The sequence below is a fragment of the Chiloscyllium plagiosum genome, chromosome 11 (assembly GCF_004010195.1).
Source record: "Chiloscyllium plagiosum isolate BGI_BamShark_2017 chromosome 11, ASM401019v2, whole genome shotgun sequence".
In the NCBI taxonomy this organism is placed as follows: Eukaryota; Metazoa; Chordata; class Chondrichthyes; order Orectolobiformes; family Hemiscylliidae; genus Chiloscyllium; species Chiloscyllium plagiosum.
In genome coordinates this window covers 9,866,092-9,886,450 of record NC_057720.1, presented here as the reverse complement: position 1 = coordinate 9,886,450, position 20,359 = coordinate 9,866,092, and the positions used below count along the sequence as shown (strand labels likewise).

Sequence of the window (20,359 nt, the reverse complement as noted above, 5' to 3'; positions counted from 1 at the left end):
GTTAGGAAGGTGGTGCTGAGTTCGAGGGATTTGACTGAGACAAGGTGGAGGGAGGGGAAATGAGGAAACTGGAGAAATCTGAGTTCATCCCTTGTGGTTGGAGGGTTCCTAGGCGGAAGATGAGGCGCTCTTCCTCCAACCGTCGTGTTGCTATGGTTTGGTGATGGAGGAGTTCAAGGACCTGCATGTCCTTGGTGGAGTGGGAGGGGGAGTTGAAGTGTTGAGCCACTGGGTGGTTGGGTTGGTTGGTCCGGGTGTCCCAGAGGTGTTCTCCGAAACGTTCCGCAAGTATTTACAGGATCACCCAAGAAACCAATTTAATATCCTTAATTAGAACGCATAAATGAAAATGAACCTGAATTTATTTTTTGCCGACAATAAATATATATTTACATTATAAAACTCTTCAACAAAATGCCAATGTGTTGATCCTCTTCATAACAAAATCTAACCTTCAAACCTCTCATTAAGCTATGACTTTATTCCTCACCTGATCTGAAACTTAAGATCATGAGCATGGAGTTAAGTTCTTGGCAAGAAGATCATTGCTGATTAATCGCAAGGTACAAATGTTGCTAAGCCATAAGTTGAAAGAACAAATGATTTTGACATTTAACTGGTGTAGGCTGGCATTATATTCACCAAAGAAAGTTTGCAAGTTAAAGTTATGAATTTTTTATTTGATTATGAATATCAAGACATGTTGTGAAGTGGATTACATTTTTAATTAAAATTCACTTCGAATTACATTAAGGTAACAGATTGAAGCATCCAGCTACAGTATTCTGATTGTTACACTCATTGGACTAATTGTCTCCACAATGGGTAACACAAATTGATCCATATTGCAACATCATTGACTTATTGCTGTATTCCACCTTGGCTCAGTTAGAAACACAACTGGCTTTTGAATTACTGGGTGGAGGCTGAAAAGTTAATGCTGTGGTCTGTCCTACACCAGACAGCAGAAAAGATTTTCCTAATATCCTTTGGTAGAGACTGAGGCTTCATTTGCCTTTGTAGGCAGAAATTAATTTGCTTTAGGACACCTTAGAGTTGCACTCGAGACCTTATCCCTCAAACAGTGTTGTTCAAAGAATAAGATGATACGATATAGGAGCAGAATTAGGTCATTCAGCCCAGTGAGTCTGCTCTGTCATTTGATCATAGTTGGCATTTTTCTCATGTCCATTCTCCTGCCTTCTCCCCATAACCCTTGATCGCCTTACTCATCAAGAAGCTATCCATCTCTGTCTTAAAGACACTCAATGACTTGGCTGCCACAGCTTTCTGCAGCAGTGAGTTCCACAGATTCAACAGGTACCTCACCTTTAAAGGGTCGTCCCTTAGACAGATTCCTCTCTCATAGATGGAAGTTACTGGTATTGAATGAACTTCACCTTTTTGCCAGAGGAATGATTGTCATGAAATTTCAAAATTTATCATGATCCAACACCTTGTTTAATACCTGTCTCATACATTAGCCATTGATTATCCCTTTTACTCACAATAGATCAGAATTCTTAGTAAATCTGAAATATTTTTTGTTTTTTTTTCTTAACAGCTGTCTCAGTGCTCCACAAGATTTCTATAGAGTTCACTAACTTGGGGAGGAAGGCATGAAGGGTCATGACGCACTGCTCCATCACTGTTAGCTGTGGTTCATAACAGATGGGAAGATGGTGATGAAGTAGTAATTTCACATGTTTAATAACTGAGAGGGTCAGGCTAATACTCTGAGTACAAGTGTTCGAATCCCACTAGGGCAGCTGATGGAATTTAAATTAAATGAATAATTGAATAATAGATAACATCAAACCACTGTGAGTTATTTAATTACTGGAATCTGCCATCCTCACCTAGTCTACCCTTCTAGATCCACAGAAATGTCATTGAGTCTTAACTCGATCACTTCAGGTCCATTAGGATTGGGCAGCAATGATGCCCGCATTCCATTGAAAAATTTTTAAGAAGTGAGAAAAGCTGATAGTATAGCAGGCAAAATGATATTGGTGGATTGTGGGATATGGACATTGCCAGTAAGATCACCAATTACTGTCCTGAAAACAAAAAAGTGCTGGAGATCACAGTGGGTCAGGCAGCATCCATAGAGAGAGAGAGCCAAATGAACATTTCGAGTCTAGATGACTCTTCACCAGAGCTGACGTGAAATGTGGGCGGGGGGGGGGGGCAACATTTATGAAATAATGGAGGAGGATGGAGTGCTGGGGGAGCAAGGATGTTGATAGTTCAGATTAAGTGATCGGAATGTGAGAATGAAAGAACATGGTGTGTTGAAACACCAGACTGGAAAGGACAGGCAGTCCCACTGGGGTGGGGGAAGGGGAGAGAGGACATGTATCGTGGGAGAGAATATAACAATTAAAGCTATAAGAAAGGGAAGGAATGGGAATGTGTTCACAATCTGAAGGTGCTGAACTCAATAATAAATTCAGGGTATTGGAGTTGGGGATAAGCTACCTTTTTGAATTGCTGCAATATTCTTGTGAAGCAGTGTGAGACTAATCTGGCTATTTAGTGCCCTGCAGGAAATACTAGTCATGGATTAAGTGCAGGCTGTTTTAGGATACCAAATTACTTGATGCAATGAAGAATGTGTTGGCCTATACCTGACAGTCCGATGAGAAAGGGACCACACATCTTATGATAGGCTGAGTGGCTTTCTTCTGTCCAATGACGAAACCAGTTCCTATGTCTCCTTCTCTGTGTTCACCCTTTCCTTTTATTATTGAATGAGAACTGATTTGGTTCCTCTCCTTTTTTTAAATAAAGAACCAGGCTAGATTGGGGAGAGAAGGGGAAAAATTCCTTGTTTAATGAAAACTGGGAGAAGGTCTGATTTTATTCCATAATTATCAAGTCACATTCTGAAAAACTGAACACCAGAGATTCCCCTTCCCAAATGACTACTGTGAACAACAGGCAATTGTCTGCTTTTTTATTACAAGAGGAATTGTGCTACTGCAAGTATTAAAACGTAAACTTGAAGGTCACAACTCTCCGTCCTGGTGGGTGATATCTTTGCGCATTTAAGATGACATTCCTCTACATTGCTGACTGGCTGTTCTGACAGTATAATTGTTTAAAGATCTCCAGTAAGTCAGGAACATCACAGGAAGCCTCTCAGCTTTCCTTTGCTGTTACCACCAACAATCTAAGCTACGTAAACAGACTTCAAAGCTACAGGATGAAACAGGTACATGTGAAGACATGTTGAGTTGTAAAGATTCTAAGGAATACTGCACACAGTGCCCCCTCCATCCCATCCAACATCCAATTTAAAGCTTCAAATAAATTATAATCTTTTAACAAATCAACGCTGCTTGTGTCTCTTCAGAAATGCATCCTTTCTTCTCTTTGTCTTCTGCCATTTCATCTTCGCCTTTCATTCTCAAAGCACCTCATCTCAGGCACCCAAAGCAACAGGGCACATTTTTAAATAATCTGTAGTACTCTTTCTGGATCTGTGAAGTACATTCATAAGGAGAAATAAGTTTCGCTCATTTTTTTTAAATTTGCGCTTTCAAGACACAAATAGAATCACAGGATCTGACACAATTGGCCCATTATGTCCATGTGGAGAAAGTGAGGACCGCAGATGCTGGAGATTCAGAGTCGAGAGTGTGGCGCTGGGAAATCACAGCAGGTCAGGCAGCATCCGAGGAGCAGGAGAATCGACGCTCAGGGTATAAACCATCATTCCCGATGAAGGGCTTAGGCTTGAAATGTCAACTATCTTGCTCCTCGGATGCTGCCTGACCTGCTGTGCTTTTCCAGCGCCACACTTTTCGACCTGTTATGTCCATGTTGTCTCCTTGAAAGAAATGCCCAATGCCATGTTTCCTACAGCAGTGACTTCATCAGCTAGAAAATGCATTAGGAGGTGTAGAGATCATGAAAGGTGCTGCACAAATGCAAGCCTGCAATGGTTTGCCTTTTCATAGAACCCCTAACGTGTGGAAGCAGGCCATTTAGCCCATACCTCTGAAAAGAATCCCACCCAAATCCACCCTCATCACTATATTGCCCACGGCTAATGCACCTTGCCTGCACATCACTAGACACTACAGGGCAATTTAGCATGGCCAATCCATTTAACCTGTACATCTTTGGACTGTGGGAGGAAACCCATGCAGACGCAGGGAGAATGTGTAGATTCCACACAGACAGTCACCTGTGGCTGGAATTGAACCTGGGTCCCTGGTGCTGTGAGGCAGCTGTGCTAAATGCTGAACCACCATATCTGCTCAAGTACCACTATTGTTTCAGAAAGTAGATTGTAACAGGGAGTGTTAGTTTAGCTTAGATGTTTGCTTTGTGAAGGAGTAGATAGAGTGGGGTGCTGGAAAAAGCCCAGCAGATCAGGCAGCATCTGAGAAGCAGCAGAGTCGGCGTTTTGGGCAGGACCCTGATTTGTGATGCAGAGCGAGACCAACAGTGTGGGTCGAATTCCTGTACAGGCTGAGGTTACCATGAAGGACTGTCCATCTCAACCTCTCTCCACACCTGAGGTGGGGCGACCTTCAGGTTAAACCATTACCCCTAATGGCATGGCAGCTCAATGGTCCGATAAGATGATAATGACATTAATTTCATAACAACATGTAGCATTGCAATAAATCATCTCCCGTCTTCCCCTTTTTACCATCGACTGGTTCTTTAATTATACGCTCTGGGTACTGCGCAGGCAATAGGGCTTGGAGATTTCCTGATAAAATTCTAAAATCATGATGTCTACCTTGCTGCATGTTGAGTCAAGCTGTTCCAGTATAGCTCCAACACTGGCATCTGGCTGACAATGCAGAAAATGTCCCACTAAAAGCAGGATAATCCAACCTGGCCCACCAGGACAGTCTCAATCCTCAGGTTAGTGATGGAGAGTGTCATTGACCATGCTACCAAGTGACACTTGGAAAGCAATAAATCCTGCTCACTGATGTCACAAGAATCTCATAGTTTCTGAGTTTATTGGGTTGTAGTCAAGAGGAGAGGTGAGCATGACTGCCCCTTACATGGAAGCAACATTTGACCAAATATGGCATCAAGGAGGCCTATAACAAAACTGAAGACTTAGACGTGTATGGAATGAGCTGTCAGAGGATGTGGTGGAGGCTGGTATAATTGCAACATTTAAGAGGTATTTGGATGGGTATATGAATAGGAAGGGTTTGGAGGGATATGGGCCGGGTGCTGGCAGGTGGGACTAGATTGGGTTGGGATATCTAGTCGGCATGGAGGGCTAGGCCGAAGGGTCTGTTTCCATGCTGTACATCTCTATGACTCTATAACATAGAACATAGAACAGTACAGAGGAGAAAGTGAGGACTGCAGATGCTGGAGATCAGAGCTGAAAATGTGTTGCTGGAAAAATGCAGCAGGTCAGGCAGCATCCAAGAAGCAGGAGAATCGATGTTTCGGGCATGACTCCTTCTTCAGGAATGATTCCTGAAGAAGGGCTCATGCCCGAACCATTGATTCTCCTGCTTCTTGGATGCTGCCTGACCTGCTATGCTTTTCCAGCAACACATTTTCAGCATAGAACAGTACAGCACAGTACAGGCTCTTCGGCCCGTAATGTTGTGCTGACCTTTTATTCCACTCTAAGATCAGACTAACCTACATACCCTTCAATGCACTATTTTCCATGTGCCTATCCAAGAGGCACTTAAACGTCCCGAATGTAGCTGACTTGACTACAACTGTCAGCAGTGCATTCCACGTACCTACCACTCTCTGTGTAAAGAACCTATCTCTGACATCTCTCCGAAATCTTCCTCCAATTATTTTAAAATTATATCCCCTCATGATAGACATTTCTGCCCTGGGAAAAAGTCTCTGGCTATCCACTCTATCTATGCCTCTCAACATCTTGTACACTTCTATCAAGTCACCTCTCATCCTTCTTCGCACCAAAGAGAAAAGCCTTAGCTCCCTCAACCTTTCTTCATAAGCGATGCCCTTCAGTCTACGCAGCATCCTGGTAAATCTCCTCTGCATCTTGTCTAAAAGCTTTTACATCTTCCCTATAATGAGGCGACCAGAACTGAACACAATATTCCAAGTGTGGCCTAACCAGGGTTCTAAAGAGCTGCAGCATAACCTCACAGCTCTTAAACTCAATCCCCTTGCTAACGAAAGCCAACACACCATGCGCCTCCTTAATAACCCTATCAACTTGGATGGCAATTTTGAGCGATCTATGGACATGGACCCCAAGATCCCTCTGTTCCTCCACACTGCCAAGAATCCTTTCTTTAACCTTGTATTCTGCATTCAAATTTGACCTACCAAAGTGAATTACTTCTCACTTTTCCAGGTTGAACTCCATCTGCCACTTATCATCCTAGTTCTGTATCCTGTCAATGTCTCATTGCAACCTACAACAGCCCTCCACACTATCCACAACTTCACTAACCTTTGTGTCATTGGCTAACTTACTAACTCACCCTTCCACTATTTCATCCAAGTAATTTATAAAAGCCACAAAGAGCATAGGTCCCAGAACCGATCCCTGCGGAACACTACTGGTCACCAAACTCCAGGCTGAATACTTTCCATCTACCACCACCCTCTGTCTTCTACGGGCCAACTAATTCTGTATCCAGACAGACAGGCTTCCCAGTATCCCATGCCTCCTTACTTTCTGAATGAGCCTACCATGGGGAACTTTATCAAATGCCTTGCTAAAATCCATGCACACTACATCCACTGCTCTACCTTCATCAATGTGTTTTGTCACATCCTCAAAGAATTCAATAAGGTTTATGAGGCAAGACCTTCCCCTCACAAAGCAATGCTGACTATCTCTAATCAAACTATGGTTTTCCAAGTAATCATAAATCCTGAGGGTGGCACGGTGGCTCAGTGGTTAGCACTATTGCCTCACAGCACTAGGGTCCCAGGTTTGATTCCAGCCTTGGGTGATTGTCTGTGTGGAGTTTGTACATTCTCCCCATGTCTGTGTGGGTTTCCTCCCACAGTCCAAAGATGTGCAGGTCAGGCGAATTGGCCATGCTAAATTGCCCATAGTGTTAGGTGCATTAGTTAGCACTGCTGCCTCACAGCACCAGGGACCCAGGTTTGATTCCTCAGGTAACATTTGTGTGGAGTTTACACATTCTCCCTTTGTTTGTGTGGGTTTCCTCTGGGTGCTCTGGCTTCCTCCCACAGTCCAAAGATGTTCACGTCAGCTGGTTTAGCCATGGGGAATGCAGAGATAGGGTGGGTCTAGGTGGAATACTCATTGGAGGGTTGGCGTGGACTTGATGGGCTGAATGGTCAGCTTCCATGCTATAGGGATTCTCTAATCCCAAGGGGGAGAAATGTTGATAAGGTAAAGTGAGAGGAGACTCAAATGGATCATGCTAGTCTGGACCAATGGGGCTGAATGGCATTTTTCTGTGTTTTGGAGAGAAGAACAGCTGCCAGATTAGGTTCTTTCTGGACAGTGATTACCAGGAAACTTTGATAAGTATTTATATATGAGCTAATGAAGTATTTTTGATATTTAAGATTCAACGGGTGAAAATCAAAGTGATGAGTGAAGTGACTGTGTTGACATGAGGAAAATGAGACCTAAAACTGAGAAGAAAATAGATAGTATTGATTAAAGGGGAAACGTCTGAAAATATTGACCAGAGACTTAGCATGTCATATGCTCTTGCCCTTTGACCTTGCTTAGTGGAGAAGATAGAACCTTTTGCTCACTATAATTGGTTATCTCCTCATTGTCGCATTAAGAGAAATGTTGTCAAGCTCAGCTAATGTTGACACATACCTTTCCGAATCAATAGACTTTGAACAGCAGAATGCATATTGTGTGTTAAGGCCCATCAGGAAATCCTTGCTAAATAAGAACAATAATGAGGACAGGAACGCTACCAGAAAAGTGATTTCAAATCTGTTTACTATTTAGTTAGATGGTGACGTTTTCTGCCAAAATGATCTTGTCACAAGCTATTACTGCAAGGTTAACCTTCAGCAATTAACCTTTAGGAAGAAATAAACCAGACGGTTAACACAGTCAATGGATGTATTAGGGTTGAATGCAGAATCCTATGAGAGAAAGTACACAGTCAGATCAGTGATGAAGGGGATATCTAGCCAATACACTTGAAGGCAAATGCCTTGCAATCATCTCAGCTCTGAATGTAATCATTCTGAATCACTTCTGTATTAGCAACGGTGTTTTGCTTCACTTTTTTATTCTTTAGTGACTTAGTAAAGCTGTTAAATGCTTTACATTCAGCTGTTTAGGAATCCAAGGGCTGGAATGTAACTTGTTTTTTTGTGATTTTTGGTATGGATTCACACACAGACAGGTCAGGCAGCATCCAGGGAACAGGAGAATCGACGTTTCGGGCATAAGCCCTTCTTCAGGAATAGTTTGATAGGGCTTATGCCCGAAACGTCGATTCTCCTGTTCCCTGGATGCTGCCTGACCTGCTGCACTTTTCCAGCAACACATTTTCAGCTCTGATCTCCAGCATCTGCAGTCCTCACTTTCTCCTCACACACAGACAGGTAAGCAGCAGAAATTCACTTGCTAATACTTCTGGGTATGTCAAAACCCAGGCAAATGCTGTCTCATAACTCTCAAGACAGTTCTAACACATTTATATTCCCAAGTAATTACACTTGGGAAGGTATACTGTCATGAAAAGATGCAATAAATGTATTATTGTCTTAAAAAGGTTATGTGGGCCCATGTACATAAATGTTTTGAAACACTAAACGAGTCAGACAGGAAGGCGTATGGAATACAAGGAGGCTCAGTAGGACAGAGAGATGTTATGGAGCTCATCCACAGATCCCTGAAGGTGGCAGGACAGGTTAACAGTGATTAAGAAGGCATACGGAACACCTGGATTTATCTTTCACGGCAAAGATTATAAGAGCAGAGGGGATATATTGGAGCTGTACATCACTTTAATTAGGGTAGGTGATGTGTAATGAGGCAGACTTAATGAGGGAGGTTTTAGCGAAGGAACCCTGAGGGGGCAGTGACCATAGTTTGATAGAATTCACCCAGCAGTTTGAGAGGGAGAAGCTGGAATCAGATAGTCTTGCAAATGTTTTTTGTACATTCGTAGGATATGGTCATTGCTGACTAATCCAGGCCTTATTATCCATCCCTAATTATCCAGAGGACAGTTAAGAATCAACCACGTTGCTGTGGGTCTGGAGTCACATGTAGACCAGACCAGGTAAGGACTGCAATTTCCTTCCCTAAGGAGCTTTAGTGAGCCTGATGGGTTTTTCCAACAATGGCTTTATGGTCATCACTAAACTCTTAATTTCAGACTTTTCTTATTTGAGTTCCATCTGCCCTGGTGGGATTTGAAAAGAGGCCCCGAGAACATTATATGAATTTCTGGATTAGCAAACTAGCAATAATACGACTAGGTCATTGCTTCCCTTAAGTAAAGGTAACTACAAAGGCTGGCCAGAATTGTTGGCAGGGAAACCGAGCAGGGAAGATGGTGGGGTTAATTCAGGAGGCGCAACAGAAATTCATTCTGAGGAAGAAGAAACATACAAAGGGAAGGATGAAGCAATCATGGCTGACAAAGGAAGTTAGAGATGGCATAAAAGCAAAAATAAAAGCATGCAGCGTGGTGAAGATTAGTGGGAAATCTTTAATAACCACTAAAGGATAACTAAAAAAAGTAATAAGGGGGAAAAAGATGAAGTTTGAGAGTAAGCTAGCTAGTAACATAAAGAAAGATGTCAAAAGCATTTCTTTATTTTATCTATCTATTTACTTATTTACTGTTCCAAAATATAGTGAAAAATGTTGTACAATGTCGCCGCTTTCTGTCACCACCTTAAAACACAGAAAAAATAAACCAAAACATACTTCATAAAGGCAGAAAAATAAAGAAATAGCATTCAACATTACAGTTCTTCTTGTTATGATTTAACTGAACAATGGAACTGGTTCAGGGATGAATGGCTGATTCCTCTTCATATGCTCTCTCCAGCACATGAAAATCATTATTTGGAGGTGCCGTTGTTGGACTGGAGTTAAAAATCACACAACACCAGGTTATAGTCCAATAATTAAACCTATTCCGAAGCTCTATTCATGATGAAGGGCTTTTGCCCGAAACGTCGATTCTCCTGCTCCTCGGATGCTGCCTGACCTGCTGTGCTTTTCCAGCACCACTCTGATCTAAACTTTGGTTTCCAGCATCTGCAGTCCTCACTTTTGCCAACAATTAAACCTGTTAGACCATAACCTGGTGTTGTGTGCTTTTTAACTATGAAAACCATTCATCCTCAATGAAATGGATGACCTAGAAATAGCTGGTTATTCTACAGCACCTCTGAATGTGGAGGAGAAAGTGAGGACTGCAGATGATGGAGATCAGAGTCAAGTGTGTGATGCTGGAAAAGCACAGCAGGTCAGGCAGCATCTGAGGAGCAGGAGAATCGATGTTTTTGGCATAAGCCCTTCATCAAGAATGAACTTCTGAATGTGTCTGGATTGGTGACAGTGGGCTCATTGGAGAGAAGTCTGATCTTGAGGGGAGCAGTGTAGAGGGAGGCGAGTTCATAGGAAAGAAGGTTTAGATGATCAGCTGCTGCTGGTCAAAGGCCATGATGTGTTCATGTGGGAAATAATTTTTACATGAAGGGATATTGCCATTCTTTGTTGACTGTGGCCTCAGATTGGAGGGTTAACAATGACAGTGGGACTGGAGCACAGAGACATTCCATATCTGATTCGGGACACATCACATGTTCTGAAGAAGAGTAATAATTGACTCAAAATGTTAACTCTTATTCTCTCTCCTCAGATGCTGCCAGACGTGCTGAGTTTCTCCAGCATCTGCAGTATTTTGCTTGCCACACGGTAATGACCATCTCCAATTAGAGACAATCGAATCACTGCCACTTGACATTCAATGATGTTACCATCAATTAACCCCCCCCCATCATAATCAAAACCCTGGAGGTTATCATTGACCAAAAACTCAATTTGACTCACAATATAAATATAGTGGCTACAAGTGCAGGTTAGAGGCTAGGAATAGTGTGGCAAGTAAGTCTCCTCCTGAACCCCCTACAGCCTTTCCACCATCCAGAGACACCATTCAGGAGTGAGATGGAATACTCCCCACTTGCCTGGATGGGTGCAGCTCCAACAACACTCAAGAAGCTCGACACCATCCAAGATAAAGCAGCCCGCTTGATTGGCATGACGCAAGCATCCACACCCTCCACTTACTGATGCTCAGTAGCAGCAGCGTATACATTTTGCAAGAAGCACTGCAGAAATTCATCAAAGATCCTCAGACAGCACCTTCCAGACCCAAGACCAGCTCCATCTAGAAGAGCAAGGGCAGCAGATACATGGGGACACCAGCCCCTGAACATTTCCTCCAAGCCTTGAACCATCCTGACAAGGAAATAGATTCCTTTCCTTCCGTATCACGAGGGTTAAAATCCTGGAATTCTCTCCTTAATAGCATTGTGGGTCACAGGTGGACTGCAGTGGTTCAAGAAGGCAGCTCACCACTACCTTCTCAAGTGCAATGGATAAATCTTCAGAGAATGACAGGACGCGGTGAGAAGTTAGGGAGGGAATTGCAGGGTTCCTTGCAGAAATATTTGTGTCACCTATAACTCTGGGTGAGGTGCTGGATGACTGGAGAGTGGCGAATGTTGTGCCTTTGTTTAAGAAAAGATGTAAGGAGAGGCCTGGGAACTATAGACCTGAGAGTCTGACTTCAGTGGTGGGTAAGGTGTTGGAGGTGATTCTGAAAGATAGGATTTATATGCACTTGGAGAGGCAAGGAATTAATAGGGATGGTCAGCACGGTTTTATGTGAGGGAAAAACATCCTAGAATTCTCTCCTGAAGGGCATTGTGGGTCAACCTATGGCACATGGACTGCAGCAGTTCAAGAAGGCAACTCACCATCAGCTTCTCAAGGGGCAACTGGGGATGAACAATAAAGTGCCAGCCAGCTAGTGATACCTATGTCCCATGAGTGAATAACAAAGCAATACCTCGTCACTTATTTAATTGCAGTTTGTTGGATTTGCTGCGTGCAAATTAGCTCCAATATTTCCCATATTGCCTACTCCACGAAAGTTTTACATTGGCTGTAAAATACTTTCAAGTCAAAAAGTGTGATATCACAGCAGGTAAGACAGCATCCGAGGAGCAGGAGAGTTGAATGACTGTTCATGCCTGAAATGTCGACTCTCCTGCTCCTCGGATGCTGCCTGACCTGCTGGGCTTTTCCAGCACCACACTTTTCAATTCTGATCTTCAGCATCTGCAGTCCTCACTTTCTCCTGTAAACTACTTTAGTATGTCCTGAGTTTATAAAAGGTACTGTCAATGTTGTTTCACCTTCCTTTCGGTTTGAGTGGCCACTATTGATTCCCCCACCCTCTTGGCACTGAAAATGTTTCACCCACTTTCATGTTTCTGGGAGGATTTCAAAGTTTTACCATTTTGTTGAGAAGTGAAACTTACTTTCTTTGATAGGATGCAGAGAAATATAAAGATGAACATCCCTTGGAATGCATTAGAGATAGTGAACAAATATGCTGTCACCATGGATCCCATGATAATGTGCAGAACACCGAAGGTCCAGGTAGCTCCAAGGAGGAAGAGTAATGCCATTGCACCACGGGCACATGATCTGCCAAATACAATGAGTACATTCATGAGATCTCATCCATCGTCAATTAAGACTGGCATCAGGCTGGTCATTCAATCACCGTCAAAGATTAAATCAACAGTACAATCATAGAATCCATATACTGCGGAAGCAAGCCATTCAGCCCATTGAATCCATACCGACCCTCCAAAGATAATCACACCCAAACCATGGCCAATCCACCTAACTTGCACATCTTTGGACTGTGGGAGGTAACTGGAGCACCTAGAGGAAACAAACACAAGATATGGGGGAGAACGTGCAAACTCCACACAGATAGCCGCCGAAAGGTGGAATCGAACCCGGCTCCCTGCTAACCACTGAGCCACTGTGCACTTTCAGAAGGCAGATTCCTTACCGTCTGACTTTTCAGGCAGGTGTAAATGATCCAGTGGCAGTACCTACTGGAAGGGCATGAAAGTCCTCACCAATCTCAGAATGACAGAATTGTTGGAATGCAGAAGGAGGCCATTTAGCCCATCATTCCTGCTCTGAGCATCACTGCCTGGTACTAATCTCCTGCTTCCCCACCAACTACCTTCATGGTAGTATTCATCCCGTGCCTTCTTGATCTCCTGGTGTGTATTTGTCACTGCCTTAATAACACTGAAAACAGATGGGATTATCATGTTAGTATTTGTGGTCTTCCTGTGCACTGTAATGCTGCTAACTTTCTTAAATTGCACCCTGTGACTACGTTTCTAAAGTACTTTGGATGATAACAAGGGTGTGAAAGGTGCTACCTAAATGCAAGTGTTTCATTGGTTCCTCTTGATCACTCTTCCTCGATATTCGTGTAAAACGTCCTGAGCAGGTTGGACACAGTGGACAGGGAGAAGCTGTTAACGCTCATTAAAGGGAAAAGGCGGAGAGGGCATAGATTTAAAGTGATGTGCAAAGGAAATAATTGTGATGTGAGAAAAAAATACTTTCTTACCCAGCGTGTAGTTAGGGTTCAGAATGCACTGCTTGGAAATGTGATGGTGACAAAAACAAACGCAGATGCTAGATTCTAAAGTAGACAAGCAGGAACACAGAATGCCAGGCAGCGTCAGGAGGTGGAGAAGTCAACATAACCCTTCTTTAGGACTTGGGGTGGGTGTAAGGGGAGCTGCAGACAAAGGGGGTGGCAGGGGCAGGCTGGTGAGGTAGGGATAGGTGAAGACAGGTAGAGGTACGACCTGGTTGGTCATTGGGGGGACTGAATCCGATTGGTGGCTGGAAGGAAAGGTCGATGAGGGGAATGGAAGGGAGGAGGAGGGGCTGGGAAGAGAGGTGGGGATGGGAAGGGATTGGAAATTGAAGAACTCAGTGTTGAGTCCTCCAGTCTGCAGGATGCCCGGGCGGAAGATGAGGTGTTGATCCTCCAATTTGCGGTCTGATTCACTGTGGTAATGGAGGAGGCCAAGGATGGTCATGTTGGAAAGGGAGTGGGAAGGGGAATTAAAAGGGGCGGTGACTGGGAGGTCCGGTCAGCCCCATGGGCCTGGCTGAGATGCTCAGCAAAACGTTCCCTTAGTTTGGAGCCAGGTTCAATTGAGGCATGCAAGAGGGACATTGGATGATTACTTGCATAGAAATTGTCTGTGAGAGATAGGCAATGATGTTTGTTTGAAGAGCCAGTGCAGGAATGATGGGATGAATGGCCTCTTTCTGCACCTTAACAACTCTGGGAGAAAAGCGAATGTGGTTGACTGAGGCAAGCGAATTGATTGTGCTCCTGATCCATTCAATTGTCTACAAACTGAGTCATGCTACTTGCTGTGCTGTTCGTGATCCTATCCTCCCTGTCCATTGTGACCACTGAGAGGGTCTGTGCCTGGAAATAGAATCATAGAATCCCTACACTATGGAAAAAGACCATTTGACCAGCATTTGTTGGCAATCATAGCATCCTGACAGTGTGGAAGCAGCCCATTTGACCCATTGAGTCCACACCAACCCTCCGAAGAGCATCCCACCCAGACACACCCCTCTACCCCTGTATTCACCATCAATCCCACCCAGCCTGCACATCCCTGGGCACCATGGGCAATTTCTTGTGGCCAATTTACCTAACTTGCACATCTTTGGATTGTGGGAGGAAACCCAAGCACTCGGAGGAAATGTACGCAGACACAGGGAGAATGTGTAAACCCCATTCCCTGAGGCTCGAATCGAACCCGGGTTCCTGGCACTGTGAGGCAGCAATGCTAACCACTGAGAGTTGTACAAAGTAACTAAAGCTGCCTCAAACTGTACATGTGAAATTGAACCTCAGTCCGTGTCAGTGAGAGGAGGAAGATACCACAGAGATTTCAAATAAAAGTACAGAGAAACCTCCAAATGTGGCACCCACGTTCATTAACTGCTCCAGCAGCCTGGTGATGGTTTTCGTTGAATTATATTGTTGTCACTTTTGGAACAGGAGCTATATATCACAGGGGATTAACAATCTCTCTCTGCACGCTGGTTTGTGAAGCTTTGTCCTCAGTTGTTACTCTTGGTGGCCAGCTGATTACTAGGTGTATCTTACTTAGTCTGAAGGAGCATTTGAAAGCAAAGGTTTCTTCCGCAATTGTTGTTGGTACTGCATTTTCAGACAAAACCCCTGTTCTATTCTTGGAGATTTGAGAAACCGTCATTATCTTTTCAGTGAGAATTTTAAAACGTTATATGGTAAAATAAAATGTGCAAATCATCACAACATAGATTTAAATGAGAAGGATAAGGTTATTCTGAACTGGAAAGGACAAACACACTGCAGCTGTTTACAGGGAGCTAGAGGAAATAGTTATCAAAACACAGTCATATCTAAATCATGAATTTAAATTCCCCTAATGCAGCTGAGAGCTTTTAGAAAATGCAAGTATCTTAAATAAAAATCTAGTATCAGCAATGGTAGCTGTTGCCTTGCTGTAAAAGTCCCACCTCTGAAATGTGCTGTCTGTACTTATTCTGTCTATATGCCACTTCAGTTCCACAGCAATATTGTTCATTCTGAAATGTCCTTGAAACTGCCACAGCCGTTACAGTGATGCAGTGATGTTCACATCTTATACACTAATGAAAATGAGGACTTACTGAAAAGAGATCTTTCAAATAATGGAAGATTTTGATATAGATAGCGAAAACATATCTTCTTGTCACAGAGTCATAGAATCATGGAAACAGATCCTTCGGTCTAACTCGTCCATGCTGAACGGACATCCCAATCTGACCTAGTCCCATTTGCTAGTGCTTGGCCCATAACCCGATAAACCCTTTCTGTACATATACTCATCCAGATGCATTTTAAATGTATTTGGACCCAACTTCATGACTTCCTCTGGCAGCTCATTCCATACATGCCTCATACTCTGTGTGAAAAAAGTTACCCACAGGTTCTTTCTTTATCTTTCCCCTCTCACCTTAAACCTATGTCCTCTAGTTTTGGACCCCTTCCAAAAAGACCTTGGCTATTTACCCTATCCATGCCTCTCAAGATTTTATAAGCCTCTATAAGGTCACCCCTCAGCCACTGACACTCCAGGGTAAAAAGCCCCAGCTTATCCAGCCTCTCCCCATAACTCCAACCCTCCAGTTCTGGCAACCTCCTTGTAAATCTTTTCTGCACCTTCTCAAGTTTAACAACATCCTTCCTTTGGAAGGACAACCAGAATTGCACGCAGTATTCTGAAAGAAGCCTCACTAATATCCCTGAATGGATAAAGTCCCAACTCTTATACTCAATGCATTGACCAATAAAGGTAAGTGGAATTCATGCTGATGATGGGTGCTCAGGTGGGGAAGGAGGTGTGGCAGGCAAAGGGGTGAGCATATATTTGAAGATGGATCCATCACTTCAGCAAGTTGCACTGTTCATTCCATCTTGACAATGAGACTTGAAGCAAGCTTTTTCATTGTAACTATGGACCCATGCTGTGTATTGTCCAACTGAGAGGCCCTATTCAATAGATCACTGAGGCACCCAGTCCATTACTCACTGAAGCTAGTCTTGAACTGCCCTATTCATGATGCTACTGAGTCACCCTGCCCAATATATTTTAAACACTCTAACAATTGGACCTTGAATCACACTATCAGTGGTGCTATAGGGTCACCCAGTTACAAATTGATTTCACCTACTGCGTTATCGAACTGATTTATCCACTGTGTTTTGAACCGTCCTAAAGCCATTCTGTTCATATAACCTGAGAATTAGACAAAGTCATTGTACCTTCAATCAATTGGGAATACTCAATGAATGGAAAGAAACTCAAAGGAACAGAGAGACCTTTGGAAGCTTGTCAACAGATTCCTGAAGGTGGCCGGGCAGGTTAATCAGGTAGTTAAGATGGCATATGAAGCAATCGAGTTTATTAGGTAGTGGCATACATTAAAATAGCTGAGAGGTCATGTTAGAGGTGTATAGGACTTTGGTGAGGCCAGAGCTAAAGGACTACATGAAAAGTTCTACTCTGTGCACTACAGGAAGGATATGATTGCACTGGAGGGGGTGCAGAGGAGATTCACCAGAAGGGAAACCGAAGAACAGTGGATGCTAGAAATCTGAGACAAAAATAGATATTACTGGAGAAACTTTGGGTCCAGTGATGTCGGACTCCAGTCACTGGACTCAAATCATTAATTTTGCTTTCTCTTCACAGTTGCTGCTGAACCTGTTGAGTTCTTCCAGCAGTTTCTGTTTTTGTTTCATATTCAATAGGATGTTCTCAGGATGGTGTGTTTTAGCCATGAAGAGAGGTTGGATAAGCTCAAGTTGTTTTCTTAAGAGTAGAAAAGGTCAAGGAGGGAATGTGACTGAGATGTACAAGATTGTGAGAGACAGCGACAGGGTGGACAGAAAGCAGCCTGGTGGAAACAAGGGGGCATAATTTTAAGGTAAAAGGCAGGGTGTTTTGAGGGGATTTGAGGAGATTGTTTTCTCACTCAGGGGGTGGTAGGGATCCAGAATATACAGCCTGGGAGGGTAGTGGAGGCAGGAAGCTTCAGAAACGTTTAAGAATACTCAGATGAGCACTTGTAGTTGTAACATTCAAGGCTATGGTTCTCGTGCTGGGAAGTGGGACTAATATACAGTACTATACTTTGGCAGTGCAGACTCATTGGGCAGAAGGGCCTCTTTGATATTTTGTGATTCTGTGATCCTACGAACCCTCAAAACAACCCTACCCATGATTAGAATCACACTATATTGTGAAAATTGCCTACACTTTCGATGACACTAATGTCAATCTTCATATTATAATTCCCATAATAATCAGGGGAGTATATTTGAATATATGGTTGAGAGGTGACCTTAGAGAGGTTTGCAATATCATGAGGGGTATAGATAAGGTGAATGGCAGGTGTCTTTTCCCCATGGTGGGGCGTTTCAAGACTAAGGGACATATTTTTAAGGTGAGAACAGAAAGATTTAAAAAGGACCCGAGGGGCAATTTCTTTTCACATAGGGTGGTTTGTGTGTGGAATGAGCTTCCAGGAAAAGTGGTGGATATGGGTACAGTTACATAATTTAAAAAAAAAACATTTGACTAAGAACATGAATAAAGAAATATTTGGAGGGATATGGGCCAAGGGCAGGCAGCTGGGTCTAATTTAGTTTGGGATTATGGTCAGCATGGGCTGACCGTGCTGTATGACTTTATGAATTACTTCAGAAAAAGTTATATTTCATAATAGACATAAAAGAAATGACAGCAGAGTGGTAAATACTTTTTTTTAACAAAATGCCAACCCCAAAAGCTTAATTTTATCAATAAACTTCATCATAAAATGCTAGAATTGTTCCTGGTTTCAAACCTACCTAATATTTTCATAGCAGCTCACTTCTGGTTTCAACATGGAAGTGTGTCGGAATACTTTGTAGATAATGACTCCAAATGCCAGTAGATTAACCTAAAAATTAAGAACGGACATGATAAAGCAAATCAGAGAGAGGATCAGTCAGAGACCTGAGAAACAGAGAAGTGAAACCAGGGAGTGATGTAAGGAGAGAGAGAGAGAGAGAGAAACTGAGGGCAGAGAAGGATTGACAAGGAACAAGACAGAGAAAGAGAAACAAGACATGAAGGCAAACAGAGTTATGCAGAGACAGAGAGACAGAAGGCAATATAGACAGTGAGACTGACAGAGAGAGAGAGGTACAGAGATGAAGACTAAGTGAAAGCTCAAAACAGGGTTAATGCTCTTTGGATATTGGTTCAAATCCCATCATTGTTGATGGTGAAATTTGAATTCAGTTAAACATAGAAACTTCGAAGATAACTGCAAGAGGTCCTTTGAGCCTGCACTACCCATTCAATATGATTATGGCTGATCATGCAATCTCCGTATCCCATTCCCGCTTTCTCCTCATGCTCCTTGATTCCTTTAGCTACAAAGGCTACATCCAGCTCCCTCTTGAATATATTTAATGAACTGGCCCCAGCGGTTTTCTTTGGTAGAGATTCCCATTGGTTCACAACTCTCTGTGTGAAGAAATTCTTCCTCATCTCAGTCCTGAATGGTTTACCACTTAATCTTAGATTGTGGATTTAAAACCTGGAATAAAATGTTAGCCTAATGGTAATCATGGACCCATTGTCATGGAAATCTATCTATTTCATTAATCTCCTTGAGGGAATGAAGTTTGCCATCCTTACCTGGTCTGGCCTATATGTGACTCCAGACTCATAGCAATGTACTTGACTCTAACTGCTCTCTGGGAAATTTGGGATGGGCAATAGATATTGGTCTAGTCAGTGACACCCGCATCTTGTGAACGAATTTAAAAAACCTCAACAGCATCTCCATGTTAAAAGATTTCACACACAGGTCCTTGCTATGTGGCAAGGGTTAGTCTTGTTCTGAGAGACTACTACACAGGATAGATTTCTGTCCAGTAAACAGAAGAGCGCTTCATCACCAACTGAGCCACAATATTGGGTGTTTTGTCAACTCAGTGGGGGACATTTTCAGACCTGGCATTTAGATGACACAGGACATAGTGAAATCTCAAGTGAGGAGCAATCCCTGTTTTGATCAAAGTTGGCATGGTGGCTCAGTGGTTAATACTGCTGCCTCACAGCACCAGGGATGTGGGTTCGACTCCAGCCTCAGGCAACTGTTTGTGTTGAGTTTACACATTGTTCCCGTGTCTGTGTGGGTTTCCTCCAGGTGCTCCGGTTTCCTCCCACAGTCCAAAAGATATGCAGGTTAGGGGCATTGGACGTGCTAAATTCCCCTTACTGCATAGGTTAGGTGGATTAGTTCTGGGAAATGTGGTATTACAGGAATGTGGCGCATGGGGGGGATGCTCTTTGGAGGTTTGGTGTGGACTTGATGGGCCAAGTGGCTTACTTTCACACTGTAGGGATTCTATCTGGGTGAATGAATGGAGCTGTCAGTAGCTAGGAATGGAAATAGCACTCAGCACTTACCCAGTGTGTGGTACAAGGCAATTAATACATTTTCAATGGAAAGCCACAAGGTGGGCTGTGCATCAAAAGTTATCCACCACTATCTACGAATCAGCAATTCATTGGTGCCAGGTGGCTTAATTAAAAACTAAATGTGTGTCTTGTGCAATGATTCAAGTACATTGCATGAAATTTTCAGTTGAAACTGGAATAATTAAGGTCTATAATTGTTTGCTGAGGATACTGTTCAGAATAAATGGAGTTCGTTAGAACTTGT

The 20,359-nt window shown here is 43.1% G+C and overlaps 1 protein-coding gene across 1 annotated transcript in view; it reads right to left on the bottom strand.

Moving 5' to 3' along the window:
- Nucleotides 1-662: 662 nt before the first annotated feature.
- The window catches only part of adgrl4 (adhesion G protein-coupled receptor L4), a 154,562-nt gene continuing 134,865 nt past the window's right edge, over nucleotides 663-20,359 (bottom strand). Inside the window, exons 13-15 of the mRNA XM_043698670.1 lie at nucleotides 18,489-18,580; nucleotides 12,514-12,682; nucleotides 663-3,485 (exon numbers count right to left, since the gene is read on the bottom strand). Coding sequence (XP_043554605.1) covers nucleotides 3,423-3,485; nucleotides 12,514-12,682; nucleotides 18,489-18,580 — 324 coding nt within the window. The 3' untranslated portion in view covers nucleotides 663-3,422. The remainder of the gene's footprint in view (nucleotides 3,486-12,513; nucleotides 12,683-18,488; nucleotides 18,581-20,359) is intronic.